Consider the following 14353-nt stretch of genomic DNA (forward strand, 5'->3'; position numbering starts at 1 on the left):
GGAAGAGGACTAATAATTACTATAGATACGGAAGTTGCCAAGGGATTCCTGAGATATTGCAGTCAGATAATTAATGATTGTAAAAGCAGATTGTTTAACTGCAGGGGTTTTTTTTTAATGCACTGCAATAAGCATAATAAAATATCAATGTTGCTAGTGTTAAAAAACTTGATAAGTTTGAGTTTATAGAATTTTGTTCTACAAAATCTGAGGTGCTTTTGTTGCAACATTAGCTCTGATTCCCCTCAGATGGCACAGTTCTTTGTACATGCAGGATATTAAAAAAAAAAAAATTAGTGGGGTGCTTAATGTAAATAGGTGGGATATTTAATACAGCTTCAGGACCTGGGAAACGTGTGGAGTTATGGTCTGCTATATTTAAAATGCCACATCTTGTTATCTGTGTAGTTATTGGTGGAAGGCTGGCCTTGGCATATTTCTTAGATTTGTATTAAATGTTGTAAAAAGGTTACATCTGGGGCTTGCTTCCCCTGTCAGTAGTTACTGGTGCTGGTTTTGGAAGTGATGCTATTTATAAGGATGTATGTTGTTCTTACCTACAGCACCAGAAGGGAAATAGCTTCCTAAATCTCAAGAGGCTGTAGCATGTGTGCCCTTTCTACTTTTGTTGGCCTAACTCATCCCTCCCTTGTCTCAGTGTAAACATTGACTTAGAGGTCCAGGAGGACTAATTGAATAGTGGAACCAGTAATATTTCTGTAGCAGAGTTTCAGGTGATTTGCAGCTCATTTCATGTAATCCTATCTTCTCTTCTCCAGCTGTGATAAAATGCGGAAATCGGGAATGAAAGGGAATTTGGCCTTTTCACTTAAGGAACAAAAGTCCCGTTCATTTATTGAGATTACAGTAGCTTTTTGCAGGTGGAGATAAAACAGGGCATTATCATGAAAAACTTGCAGATGGAACTTTGGGAGTAATACCAATAAGATTCAGTTTTATTTAATTGTATTTTAAAAAGCACAACAACTTGACTTTTGCCAAAAAGAAAGCAGTGAACAAACAGAAAAATATTAGCAGGGAAGAAACTGGTTATTCAGATTTTAGACTTGAAAAAAATCTAGTAAGCTATGTTACTGTGCAGCAAAAGCATATGTGACTGCAGATATCACTGTACTTTGGGTAAGTAGCTATCTCATACATTCAGTTTTGAAGGGCTTGATGAAGTTTGACTTGGCTATAAGCAGAGAGAGTTGGATCTCTCTCAACTCTGTCTCCATTTTTAATGGGTAACAGACTAAGTTTTCAGATGCATAGAATAGCTGACAGATCACAGAGGGGGAGATCTGCTTAGAAAGAGTTTGGAGAAAAGCCTAACTAAACTGCTTTATTTTTTAGGTTTCAAAGCAAGCCAAAGAGTTCCTGGAATATGTTTATGAGGAGCCATTAATTGATATCCAGCAGGAAAATCCCATGTTGTACAGTCATGCTGAACCTCTGGCAACTGTTGTCCGCCTGAGACAGCAGCTGAAATCCCTGCGAGCCTATTTGTTCAGCTGCAGGGCAGCAGTGGCTGAGGATCTGCGTAGAAGGTAAGAGCCACAGCCAGCCTGCAGCACAAGGACGGAGCTTCCTTGGCCTGTTGTCTCTCCTGCTGCCTGTTTTGTTTTCTCTCTCACTCTGGTTCTGAAGGCATTACCCATTTAGAAAGGTGTTGTGCTGTATCTGACTTCCCTGGGAAGCTGGGTTATCCTCTGCCAAAGAAAATTATGTTTTAGGGTTTGAATATCTGAAGTTGTTCTTGACAGCTATTAGCCCTGGGGCATTACACATTGTGGTGAGCATCTTTTACTCCTCCTCAGGCTTTCTGGCTGTGAGTATTTTCAGTCAGATCTGCTAACTCATGCCCCCTACCATGGCATCACAGTGAGGTAATCACTGCTGGGATCTTTGAAACACCTCACATTGTGACAAGGCATGAGGGGGGCCAGAGTCAACCACCTTTCCAGCACCTCTGCTCTCTTCTGTGGTATGACCTTGCCAGAGGCAGAGGTCAGATGCAGTCCCCTGACACCTGACCTAGCACATGATTTATGCTGGTCTCTTGCTCGGCCAGTATCCATGAGATGGCTGCACTGAATGTTTTGTTTATTGGCAAATACATGGTCACAGCACAGCAAAAGGTGTTTCATATTGAGTTTGCTGTGGTGAAAACAGGAGTTTTATAAAAGTTTAACTTCATTTTAGACTTCATCTTAGTCCATTCAGCTGCTACTGCATTTTTCTAACAAGGTAAAAATGAACAATTTTCTTAAAACTGTCAAGCCACTGTTGTGATCTTAAAAAGGCCTAGTAGTTCTTGGTGTGGATCTCCAAAAGAAATGGAAAGATGTGTCTGCCCATGCCATACTGTGAAGTGAGTGGCTCTGGGCACATGCAGCTGACCTGATGGATCTGTAAGCATTTGTGTACCCCAGTTTTTAAGACAAGACTTCAAGTAGGAAAGTCACTGCTTTGAAATGGTGAGCTGCCAAAGGGCAAGGAAGCAGGTGACATCAGTAACTGTATTTTGAACACGGTGTTCTAGGGACCTGAATTCTTTGGAAGGGAGAGGAGACTGAACTGGTGTTTTTATCCCAGGTAAGGAGAGCTGGGCTGCTGTTGGGTACATAACCTGTGTCATTGCTTTGATGAACTACCTAGAACAAGTAGGAGAAGGATACAGCAACAGGTTTATGGAGAGCATTGCACTGTGGGTTAATATGTGTTTGTGTGTTACTACTCAATTCCTATTATTTGCTAGGGCAGCTTACAGCATTTTAAAAATTAGCATGGTTTTCTTTTACTCCAGAGGATGATGGTATTTTCTTGCAGAGCTGGTTTTCTCTTCAATAAAACTGAAGAGAAAAGAAGATTTTTGAAGGTTGTTTAGAAAAAGTAGAAGAAAGAAAATGATGCTTTCTGATTAGTATTGAAAAAAGTAATTCTCTGATTAAAATAGGCAGAAGGAGGCAAGGAATTCAATGGACTTAGGTAAGACAGTAAAAGAAGAGAGTTCAAAGGAGGCCTAGCATAGCAATCAATTGACTAGAGGTAAAAAAGGGATCATGGAAAGCCAGGAGAAGGAGTTTCAAACAAGGAAAAAAATCTCAGGAAATTGTGTTAACGAAGAAATCAGGACAAAAGAGGAATAACCCAAAATCTGCCTCCAAAATGGAGAAATTACAATTGCTAAGGAAATAGAAGAGGGAGTGGACAAAATGTATCGCAGAAATGTGAGCGTGTTCTTTTGGAGCAGAGAGGAGAGAGAAGACATCCCTGTGTCAAAATGAAACGACTAGAAGGAGAACTGGGAAACAATGCTCCTGATGCTCCTTTTTCTTATTCTTCACACCATCTGCAGTTAAAGCTGTGTGGTGAAGAGAAGGGCCCCAGCCCAAGAAAGGTTGGTTTTGTACTGGGAAAGCATCTCCAGTTGGATAGGACTTGCTACAAGTGTAAAAGCCCCTGAAGGAATGTACAGTACACACCTTAGAGTCTGCCTCCTCCTTGGTTTGTGAAGTCTCCATTGAGGTGAATTTGGTGCTCAGTTGTTCCCTCAGATGTCACCTAAGAGGTGTGCAGAGATGAGAAGAAGGAAGTTCTTTTCCCATAAGGATTTATTCCTTGCACAAAATGCTCCCAATGGCTTTGCTGCCTTCATCCAGTATCCCAGTGTGCAGATGTTCACTACCAGTGTGATGACTTTATAGAGCACAGCTGAAAAGTAAACAAAGAAAATATGTGATTTTAAATTTTCCTTTGGCTCATCCCAGGGCCAAGTTGCAAAAAAAGGAGGAGTTTAAACAATATGGTGAGACAGCATTCCTAAATTTAGTACTGTTTCCTAATTAAAAGTGAAAGATGGAGAGAGAGAATCCAGTTATCTGTCCTCCTCTAAAAACATTCTTTTTCTACTTGGTCTTCACCTTAGTATGTGAATGACTATTAATCACAAGAGAGTGAACACAGCATCTTGAAGACCTGTCAGGCCCATATAAACAGACTGAAACAAACTGTTAATATTGCTGTCTACAGAGAACTAAAAACAGACTGATTAATTGTATTGGCACCTTGCTGCCTCTGGGACACTGATAGAGCCTGCCTTATTAGGGAAAGGCAGATCACCCTGAGGTTTCTTTTATTAATACTATTTGCATTATCATCTACTTTAAATCTATACCTTGCTCTTCAGCCCAGATCACAAAATGAAGATGGCAATGAAGTTGGAAACTCTGGGTGTCCTCTGTGAAGACAAAACTGTTTACAATGCTAACAGTCACTTTTTTCTGAAGAATTCCAGATGGCTATAAACCAGGTTAGCTCAGGATCCAGTTAGCTTAAATGTGGAAATGTTATTTATAATGTTTGGTGTGCCTAGGTAGGTGCTTTGAGAACTTTGAAACTTGGCATCTAGCAGGGAACTCAGGACTGAAACCACGTTATGAACCTTGAAGACGCAAGTGACAAAGTAGAAAGAAAGGAAGAAAAAAAGGAAGGAAATGACAGAAGAAATCCTTAATTATAGTAACTAGAAGGCTCACAGTAAAAATGGTCTTTGTCAGTTATAGTGATTTATTCTCACCTATTGCTCCACTGGATTCTACACTTTCATATGTGTGGGGGGAAAAAAATAAGGAATATGGACTTGTCTGGGAGGTGAAATAAGGCCCTCCACCAGCATATATGAGCAGTGTTCCTCTGATATTAGCCAGAGGAGATTCCCAACCTGTTGCTGAGCTCCCTGTTTTACAAGGGATGTTGTTATGCCTAGTTAGCTGTAACTGTCAGTATTGCAACATGTCATTTGACTAAAATGTATTTACTGAACAAGTTCTTGCTTGTTTTTGTTGTCTTGCTTGTGTGGATGCTGTTCAGGCAGAGGCATACGGGTCTGAAACCTAGAGCCAAAACAGAATTAGTGCAGGTGGAGTTGTGCAGATCCTACCACCACCTGCAGATGGGGAATGAATGGCCCAGACAAACCAAGATGGAGTCATTAAAATGGATGGCTGGGAAGGAAACAGGATCTCTGAGTCCATTAAATAATTAGGGTATTCTGTGAAACTGTAATGAATGATGCAAGTTCTGTTCTGGGTTTGCTTTGTTCTTGTCATGATTGAAGATTCTTCAAGTCAAGGAACTGGCAGAATGATTTTTGGGGTAGTGTTCAGATGCTTGCATATCTACTGTAGGGTAGGGTAACCGAGGCCAACCTTGGAGCTCCATCTGGGGAGCCCTCTGGGCTCTCTGCTCTCTCAGCTGTACATCTAAACTTGCAGTTCAGGTGCTGCAAGCCCAGATACTTTAGACAGATGGCAGTGACACAAGGTAAATGTTTTGCAGCACTTTCCCCTATGCATTAGTGCTTGGTGCAGTGCCCTGGTACTGTAAGTAAATCTGAATGGTGGTGAGAAGCTTTATAGACAAACTTCCCTCTTGTTACTTATCTCAGTCTGATACCATTTGTCTGTCAGCTCCAGAACAGCAATACATCAGTTCTGCCCAGCCAAACTGCAGTGCTAGATGCATCACTTAGCAGGCTCTAGTATACAGTTCTCCTGTACAGCAGCAGGAGGTTAAAGGTACAGCTCCAGTGCTGCAGATGTGTGCTCTTGGCTGAGCCTGCTGGTCTGTCAGCACAGGGTGGAACAAGCCCAGATTCAGTTATGCTGAACAATAGAGTCCTGTCACTTCTACACTGAGGCCTTAGAGCACTTCTGACACAGGAATAGATTACTTTCAAAATATTTGTGTGGCAACTGGGGAACCTGTCTAAACACATCACAGGAATACTGATTGGTCTAATGCAATCACTATACCTCCAAATACCTCATGGATGTGAAGCTGGGGCTATGTCATCTTTCAGACCAAAGACAACAGAAGGTCATTAAGTCATCTCCAGACTGTCAAAGGAGACTCTCCATTTTCTTTGCAATGTTTAGGGCATTTGGGGAGTGGAAAATTCCAAAGCAGGGGAACAAAGGTAGAGATTCTGAAAGCAGTAAACTGCAAAAAGAAAGTGTGAGCAGGGATGAAACAGAAGGATGTGGTTTCGGGGCTCTGAGATAATGGCAAGACCAACAGAAGAAGAAATTTGTCGCGTGGGTGGTTGGAAAGAGGGTGAGAGAGAAAATCATTCAAAGAGGATATCTACATATCCTTAGAGGAAGAACAAGTGTTAAGACCAAACAACCCAAAGTGAGGAAAGGTGAGAAAATAAATGCAGAGAAGTATGCACAACGCATTTGTTGTTTATTTAGATCCTGCATGCCTGTAGTCATTGCAGTAGCTGAAATAAAATTGCCTGTGGATGGAGCTGATACAAACAGACTATCTTCACCTCTTTGCTTCGACTCTTCTTTCTTTTGGAAGATGTAACTGTGCACACAGGATCTTGCAAATTAGCATCTTAAAAAGTGTTTGGCTAAAACTGAGGGGATGGTGTTAGGTGGAATCTGAGCTTTCATTTCAGCTAGAGGTAACAAACAGCTGAAGCATTGAGATGTGTGCCAGAGCAGCCATGATGGAGGCAGTGCTGCTGTCTGTTCATGTCAAGGGAAGGTCAAAAGCACAAGCTAATGCTCTACCATGGTAAGCATCAGCTGAGGAACCTGCCAGAACTTTCCATGGTAAGTCCACCAGAAGACAGGTGGGTCTTACAAGTTCATGTTAGCATTTTATGGTCTAGAGGGCACACCTGTGGAGGGATAGAATGTAAGAGAATAGTGCAGAAGGCAATCTCACCCCTGAGGAGTTGCAGCTGTACTAATTACTAAAGATTAGGAACAGGCCTGCCCTTAATAGGCTACAGGTGTGTCCAATAATGATGAGTGCTATAAAAGAGTGGGTTAGGTGGTTGAGAAGGGAGCTGGAGTTTTTTTGGCTGTGCTGTGAAGAAGGAAGGAGGAGTCAGTGCTGTGAGGAGCTGCCCTATGAGAGATCACCAAGAAGGTATGGGACTTTTGCAGTAAGATTACAACACACACCTTGTATCTCCTTGTCAAAGAGATGAGTGATATTACATCATTTTTACATTGGTAATTTCCATTCACCTTTTGAGACCAGGTTGCTTTCAAGAAAACAATTATTTAAAAACAAGTTCCTATTATATGTGGACACTGTGTTAAATATGACTTGTGCCATTTTTATCCCCATATTTTTATATCAGAACTTCCAGCAGCAAAGAGCAAAGGTTCAAGGGTGTCTGAGAAAAGCAGAGACTATTTTCTTATTCTTAATTTCAAGTTAATTGGGAGCTCTAAATTATTTTGATTTAAAATGAAACTATGTCTCTAATGGTCTGTTCTGCTTTTAGTAACAGTGCTACTTGATTAATGAGTTAGATCTGTAATAATTTTTGTATTTCACAATGTTGTTGTAACCTTGCTCAAGGAACCACAAAGGAGAGGGAGTTGGTGTACTGCATTTTAGTAGGAAGTTTGTAAACTGGTTCAGGATTGCTGATGGATGATAAGAGTAACTGTTTTAACATAGGAGTGCTCATGGGGAATTTCATAACAACGTAAAATAATACCTTACCTGGACATGCTTGCTAATAAATCTAGCACTTAGTGTGGGCTGAAGATATGTGGGAGTGACTGTTCCCAGAACATAACCAGAAGTGTTCATACCTCATGAATGTGAAGTGATTCACAAAAGCTTTTTTCCATAAACTCATAGAATTAGAAAGAAAAATCCGGTATAGTGCCACAAGAACTGAATGAATAAGTAGTGTTTTGGTTTGGTTATAATTCATTCATTTATTTTTACCTTTTGACTTTAAAATCACTGAGTTCCCAAAGCCTTACTTTTTTGAGTAACTTTAGTTGGCTGGAAAGTTTGGGTTCTTCTCTCCCAATAAACTTACAGGAGCTAAGATTACCAAGGAAATACAAAATAAAAAGCCTGAAGAAAGCTATAAGAACTAACAACACTGGAAAAATCCTGCCTTTCCCCCTCACTGTTGATGCTGTTCTCTACCTTGAATTGACAACGTCCATATCAAATGAATTGCAAGAGAAAACCCAGCAAGAAATGTTATTTACCTTGCCATATGTATTTGGGATAACTAGCAACTCACTGATACCTCTCTGTACTTCTAGAACTAAATAGTAAGTCTGAAAATTTGGAGCTGCTCTCAGTGAGATCAGAGTGCACACAGGTCCTTGCCCCACACGTGGCTGCAGGCTCGGGACCAAAGAGGGCTCTTGCCCCTTGTTCAGGGCCAAAACCCACAGGAGCAGTGGGTGCTGGCCTTCGGCTGCTTTGCTGGGCAGGGTAGTGCTGAGCTCCAAAGGTGGAAGCTGCAGTGCCAGGGTATGAGCTGTGCTGCAGGAGGAAGCGGACTTGGTACCCCGGTGCTGTGCCAGCTGTGGGTGTAGCAGCTTCCTGCACAGGGCTGGAGGGGAGGCTGAACGCAGTGCTGTGCTGGGCCGGGTCATCTGCGTCCCCTGTGAGTCACAGCTCAGTCATCATGCACTTCTCAGCCTGGCCAAACCAGACCCATTGAAACCTGGTGCCTCCTTCCCTCCCTTCCTCCCTCACATCCTAGGCTTTAAGAGGCTTTTTGATAAAAAGGAGACTTGGTTGTGCCCACCTGTCACCTAACTTGATTTCTTTTGATTGCACTATAAAAAGAAGAGTTCCCCCTGCTTATCACATTTGTACTTTGGTTATAGTGTCAGGCATAGGCAGATTAATTTGTTGTAGCTTTAGCAGAGCTGTCAGGGTATTTAAGCTATTGAAGAAAAATTACCTAGGCTGGTGATAAACAGGCTTTAAATGCAGAGCAATTACTTAGTGCTAACAAAGCACCATGACTACACACTTGATCCAAATGCAAAAAGCAAATTCTTATCAGTGGTTCTGTTTGCAGGAGGACACTAAAAGATAACCTTTGTTTGTGCAAATACTTACCTGATAAGATCATCCTAGAAGGAACAGATGAAATATCTGTCTTGCCTGAAGGTTGTACTTCAGATTACAAAGCATCAAGCAAAAAAGAATAATAATCAGAAACTGAGAATGCTCCTTTCTTTCTTTTAGTTGGATCCAAAGTCCTGGATGATGTGTTTCTTTTCTGCTTGCATTGATTGTGTTTATATCTAGGACATAACAATAAAGCAGTTTAAAGACCTTTAACCAATAGGACTTTGGTTTTCATTGTTCACAGTAGCTGGCAAAGCTAGAGGCTGGTTAGCATTGAACTTGGTTTGTTCATTGCAGGTTAAACCCTGACTGGTAGCCAGGATTTACAGCACAGCAGTCCTGTGACTCACCAGTGGTGAAACTGGTCCGGGAGTTTCCAAGCTGGGAAAGCTTAGGAGGTGCTTTTAGTGGGACATGCACTTGATGCCATTTGCCTCTCAGGGGTCACAGGTCACCTTCTGAAGCTGCAGAGGTTTGAGTTTTTATTGTGATGAGTCTTAACGTCTTGCGTTTGACCTCTGTCTGGTTCACTCCAGTTTCTTTTCTGTGTTAAGATTTGACTGAAAGGCCACTGTTTATTGAATGCTCTTAATTGACCAGTTTAAAAAAAGACATCTAGTTAGTTGTATCACATCAATCAAAATATTTACAAAATTGACATATTTTATTTTGCTTTCAAATGACTAATTGGAGATTTCCCATTTGGTGTTTATAAAAGACCTTTATATTAAGGGAAAAGTAATATTCAGGCACATTTTGATCTTTTTGTATCCAGGCCTTGTATTAATCTAAGCATGCTCAAAGCTCCTGATGCAACCTTGTGCAGAAACTAAACACATATTTTCTAGTGAAGTGTTCCTAGGTGACATTATCTTAGCCTGCTCTGGGTCTCTGTGAGATTTTTGGACATGAGTGTGATTTTGGGCTGATCTGGAGGCCTTGTAGTACTTTGTCTGGATGCTAATGCCATGGTGTGGTGTTTGTGTGAGCCCCATCTCACCTGCTGTTCTCTACTGACTTTGGTTTCCTTTGAACAATTTCAGTTGTAGGTGACAGAAGGACAGAGGTGGCATAGACACTACTTTCCTACTGGCTGCATGGGAGGAGGCCTCTGTGTTGGGAAGCAAGAGGCTCTGAATTAGCCCTGTGTGCCTCCTACTGAACAGGACTTTATATCAGCCATGACCTCATTAGGCTCAGAGAACCTGTGCAGGCAAGCAAATGGTTGGAAACTGGCCATCAGTCATTTTCTTGTTCACTGGAGGACTTGATCTGTATGGATTTCCTGCCCCAACTGATTTGCTTGCATTTTATGAGGGTTTTTTGAAAATGTGTTTGGGTTTGGTATTTTGGTGACTGTTATACTCTTGTTCCCCACCCACTGGAGGCTGGCAAAAACTGGCAATGAACAGATGCATTTTTGGGAGGTGGCTTCCCCAGTTACATTCAGGTAGCTGTTGAGCTTTGGGTTTTTCTTTCCAAACAGGACTAATAGGAATTTTCTGGAGAGCAACTTAATTGCAAACATGCAGCACAGCAAGACCTGTTTTTGTGGAGTTGCTCAGCTTGCCACAGGTGTGGTGAAAGCACTTCATTTATATGAGTGGGGGCTGAACTGCCTCCTTCTAGGCAACTTCAGGGTTTCACAGTCACGGGGCTCTGGCTTCCACCTTTGGTGGTGTGAGCAAACGTTGAGGGAGTGTTTTGCACCTCTGCATTTACTGGGAATCATGCAGGGACTGACCTGGTTACTTCATGACTTCTGTAAATGCTGTTGCATTTGTGAGCTTTGGCTGCCTGGCTGTTCCTCTGTGGCCTACCACAGAGAACCAATGTTAACTGTTCAAGTCAGTAGAAGGACTGCACATCTGGAGCTGCACCAGCCTTACTTACTGATGGGTTTTTTATGCCTCAGTTCCTGTAGCAATGGAAATAAAATCACACCCCTCCCTTAAGTGCTGAGTATATGTGTGTGTGTATATATAAATATATATGTATGTATATAAATGTTTTGCATAAAACTGGGAGGGTAATGCCTACTTTTTTTTTCCTGGAAGGAGATTTGGAAGGGAGGAGGTGTGTGTTGGATACCAGCTCTGCAGAGCTATTGCTGCAAATCAGCATGTTTTAAGGAAGGGGACAGGTATAGGGATTTGTCACCAGGGCCTATGCTGGCTGAGACTTGCCTGATGAAGGAATTTGGTTGATCATGAATTTGCTTTTCACCTGCACACTTTTTGCTAGGAGTTAGAACTTGCAGGAAATAAGGAAATAAAATGCCATTCTTGAAGGCAGGGGGAGTGTGATGTTAGTCATCAATACTAGTCATTTACAGTTTTTGCATTATGGGCTATTCATGCTGTTTGCTGAACAAGAAATGTTTCATTAGCTAATTGTTTTCCTTAGCAGGGCTGTAAGGGCATCAGCAGACAATACAGGTTCTGGCAAAGCTGTTTAGGGCCTGCCTGTATGATAGGGAGGAATGACGGTAAATTTTAATGAAAGAAATTCTATCTGAGCTGAAAAAATACTAATGCTTCAAAATGTTGTTCAGAGTTGACTCCGTATCTTTTAATAACTCTGCTATGTGCAAATGAGCAATTCCAGTCTGATGTCTGGATTTTGACTGTTTTGCAGTGGTCTTTGACATTGTGCCAAATGCATTCTGAAGGTGTGATGCAGCAGAGCCACTGCAACACAGTCCCCTGAAAAAGGAGCAATAGTAAAACTTACAGAGCTGAAAGGGAAAAATGGCAATGCCCTAGTGAGATTGCAGCTGAGAATTGGGTGTGTAGAGTGGATATGCTTGGTGAGTGAGAAGGAGCAATGGCACAGTCCTGCTCCAGCAGAGTGCCATAAGATGGGTGGTCTGCAGTTCGCAGTGCTTTGCTTGCAAAACTCTTCTCCTCCTACTCCGATAACTCTTAAATTTTTTTCAAAAGTACAAAAGGAATTATGAATTATTTGTACTGCCCACCTTAGCTGCAGTGAGAGGTCCTAGACCTTTCAGTACAGCTTTCAAAAGTATCAGTTTAAGACAACTAATGGAATATCAGAAACAGATGCATTTTCATTATTTCTTAGAATCCATGTTCTGTGGAAAGATTGCATTTGGTAGTTTTATTCTCTTGTTCTGTGGTTTAGCTGGTTATGTCATTGCAGCTTCTCTGTGCATGCACATAAAGATGTTCTTTTTCTGTTCCTGACATCTTTATAGCAGATGCATACGTTTTCATAAATGTTTTTAATTAATATCCACTTAAGTTCCAATGTCCTTTTTTTCCCCTCTGTGATGTTATATTAACCCAGTTTTTCATTTTACTGCCTATCAGTCTAATTAGGGCATCTCTTCTCTGTTCAGTTTTCTGTAATTTAGCTTTACTTATCAGGTCTGTCAGTACATAAGCAATGGTCTTTCCTGAAACCTTGGCTAATGTAAAGTAAATGTTGCTTTCTTAAGTCATTTACAGAGTCTATACCAATACATATATTTCTGTATGGAAAGGGGAATTGATATCAGTCAGCTTGATTTTGGAAGAACAGTATCTGCATGGCCTTTTCCCCCAGTATAGTTATTTCAGTTACAAAACCATAAATCACATGTGAAGCTAAGTGTTACAACTTTGTTGCAGACCAGAATCTTGTCTGAGGCCATAAGAAATACTTCTAATGTGTTGTTTGCATTATTTATTTTTGTTGCTGCATTAATTGTTTAAAGACTCATCGTTTGTGGTCAGAAAGAGCTTTCAGTGACTGTTAATGTCTCAGTATATGACCTGACAATATGAGAATGACACTGGCACAGAAATTCCTCTTATTGTGGGACTATTGTGCCCATGCAGAAAACTGTAAAAACAGGTGGTGCTTAGAGGGTGATATGATTCTAGTTTCTTTCTCTCTAACATCACTGTCCTGCTGTTATTTGGTGGGGAGAGGAAGCTTAGGAGTTTCCCAGTCAAAAAGGTGTGACACATACCCATTTGTCTCTTTTCAGGATCTTTCCCAGAGAGTACCTTCTTCAACAAATCCATCTTTATTCTCTGGCAGACCTTCAGCAGGTGAGTGTTCTTGGTTTATTCTACCTGTTACACATGGAGCCTGTTCTCACCTTCAGAGCTAAATGTACATTTCCCTTCTAAGGGAATACCTGTACTTCCAAGCTGTTTCTGTGGTTTGTAGTTTAGTATAAAAATGAGTTAACAGTGTCATTGATTAGGGATGAAAGTCTAGAGCATCAGTGTTCAAATAGGGATGGAAAGACACTGTGAAAGAAAGCTGTAGTCTGTAAAGAGAACTTTGCTATGAGAAATTTTTCATCTGCTCAATAAATTCTCATCAGTCTTAGCCCATAGGTGATGAGTAGTATTTATTTCTTTGCTTGAAAGAGTAGTTGTTTGGGAATTTTGAAGTTGGTAAAGACCCTAATGCAACATGATTATTTACAAATCTGCTGAGCATTGCCACGAGGAGGGGGCAGGGTGGACCCTAACCCCCCCACCCCCTTCCCCCAAACCTCAGCCAGCCTACTACACAGAGCTGAGCCATGCAGTGTTACCATGACAGATGTGACCATGGAAGAGGTAATGTGCCAGCAGAATTTGTCTTTGCATTGTTATTGATTCAACTAAGCAAGAACCTTGAAGTACATTTACCTGAGAAGCAGAATTTTATTATGTAACAGATTATACAAGAAGAATTTGGAAAAAAGAGCTGAAAAGGGGAGACTAGGGAATCTAAGGTGAGTGTGCTGCAATGCTGAGATGCAAGTGGAGGAAGCAATGAGGTGAGGTGTGCTGGCTGACCTGGGCACCTCTGTGTTCACACTAATGCTGCTGCCAGTGGTGTGTAAAACAGTATTTTAAACTTCTTTCACCTGTTTCCCTTCTCTAGTGGTGCCTTTTCTGCAGGATAAGAGTAGCATAGTCAGCTCTGGATGTTCAGCTGACACATTAGGTTGAGGTAGTTCAGATGCCCCTCAGAGCTGGAGACTACAGAACAACAGGAAACGTGGCTTTTGTTGGCTGGTAAAATCACAGGCTAGAAATTATTCCATATATAAAATAAAAAGGCCAGTTGCCTGAGGTCTGAAGCTGCTTCCACATCTTTTCAGCATGTTCTGCTATCTCATCTTTAATAATCAAGCCATGAAAAAGCGAGCTACTTAACTCCAGAGCTGCAGTCTCCCTGGTGGGCCTGTCTATTAGCCCCCAGTGCTTTGTAAGCTGCTTAATCAGTTCCTAACATTGGTAGTAGATATTTTAGAAGCAAGCAGCAGCTTATCTAGCACCCTGGGGGAGAGAGGGAGGGTAGAAGTCGTAATTCATGCATTGATTTAGCGCTTTCCTATAACAGGTTTCTTTGTGTTTGCAAGACACCTTCTCTTCCCCAGAGGTGCCCAGTCCCAAACTTATCATATTTAGAGGCA

General features: G+C 41.4%; 1 protein-coding gene across 2 annotated transcripts in view; it reads left to right on the forward strand.

Moving 5' to 3' along the window:
- Positions 1–14353, forward strand: part of PLEKHM3 (pleckstrin homology domain containing M3) — a 74884-nt gene that overhangs the window by 32517 nt on the left and 28014 nt on the right. For both annotated transcript variants that reach the window (XM_058028173.1, XM_058028174.1), the window contains 2 exons: positions 1357–1550; positions 12923–12986. In XM_058028173.1, the coding sequence (XP_057884156.1) occupies positions 1357–1550; positions 12923–12986 (258 nt within the window). The remainder of the gene's footprint in view (positions 1–1356; positions 1551–12922; positions 12987–14353) is intronic.

Source organism: Melospiza georgiana, chromosome 7 (genome assembly GCF_028018845.1).
Source record: "Melospiza georgiana isolate bMelGeo1 chromosome 7, bMelGeo1.pri, whole genome shotgun sequence".
Classification (NCBI taxonomy): domain Eukaryota; kingdom Metazoa; phylum Chordata; class Aves; order Passeriformes; family Passerellidae; genus Melospiza; species Melospiza georgiana.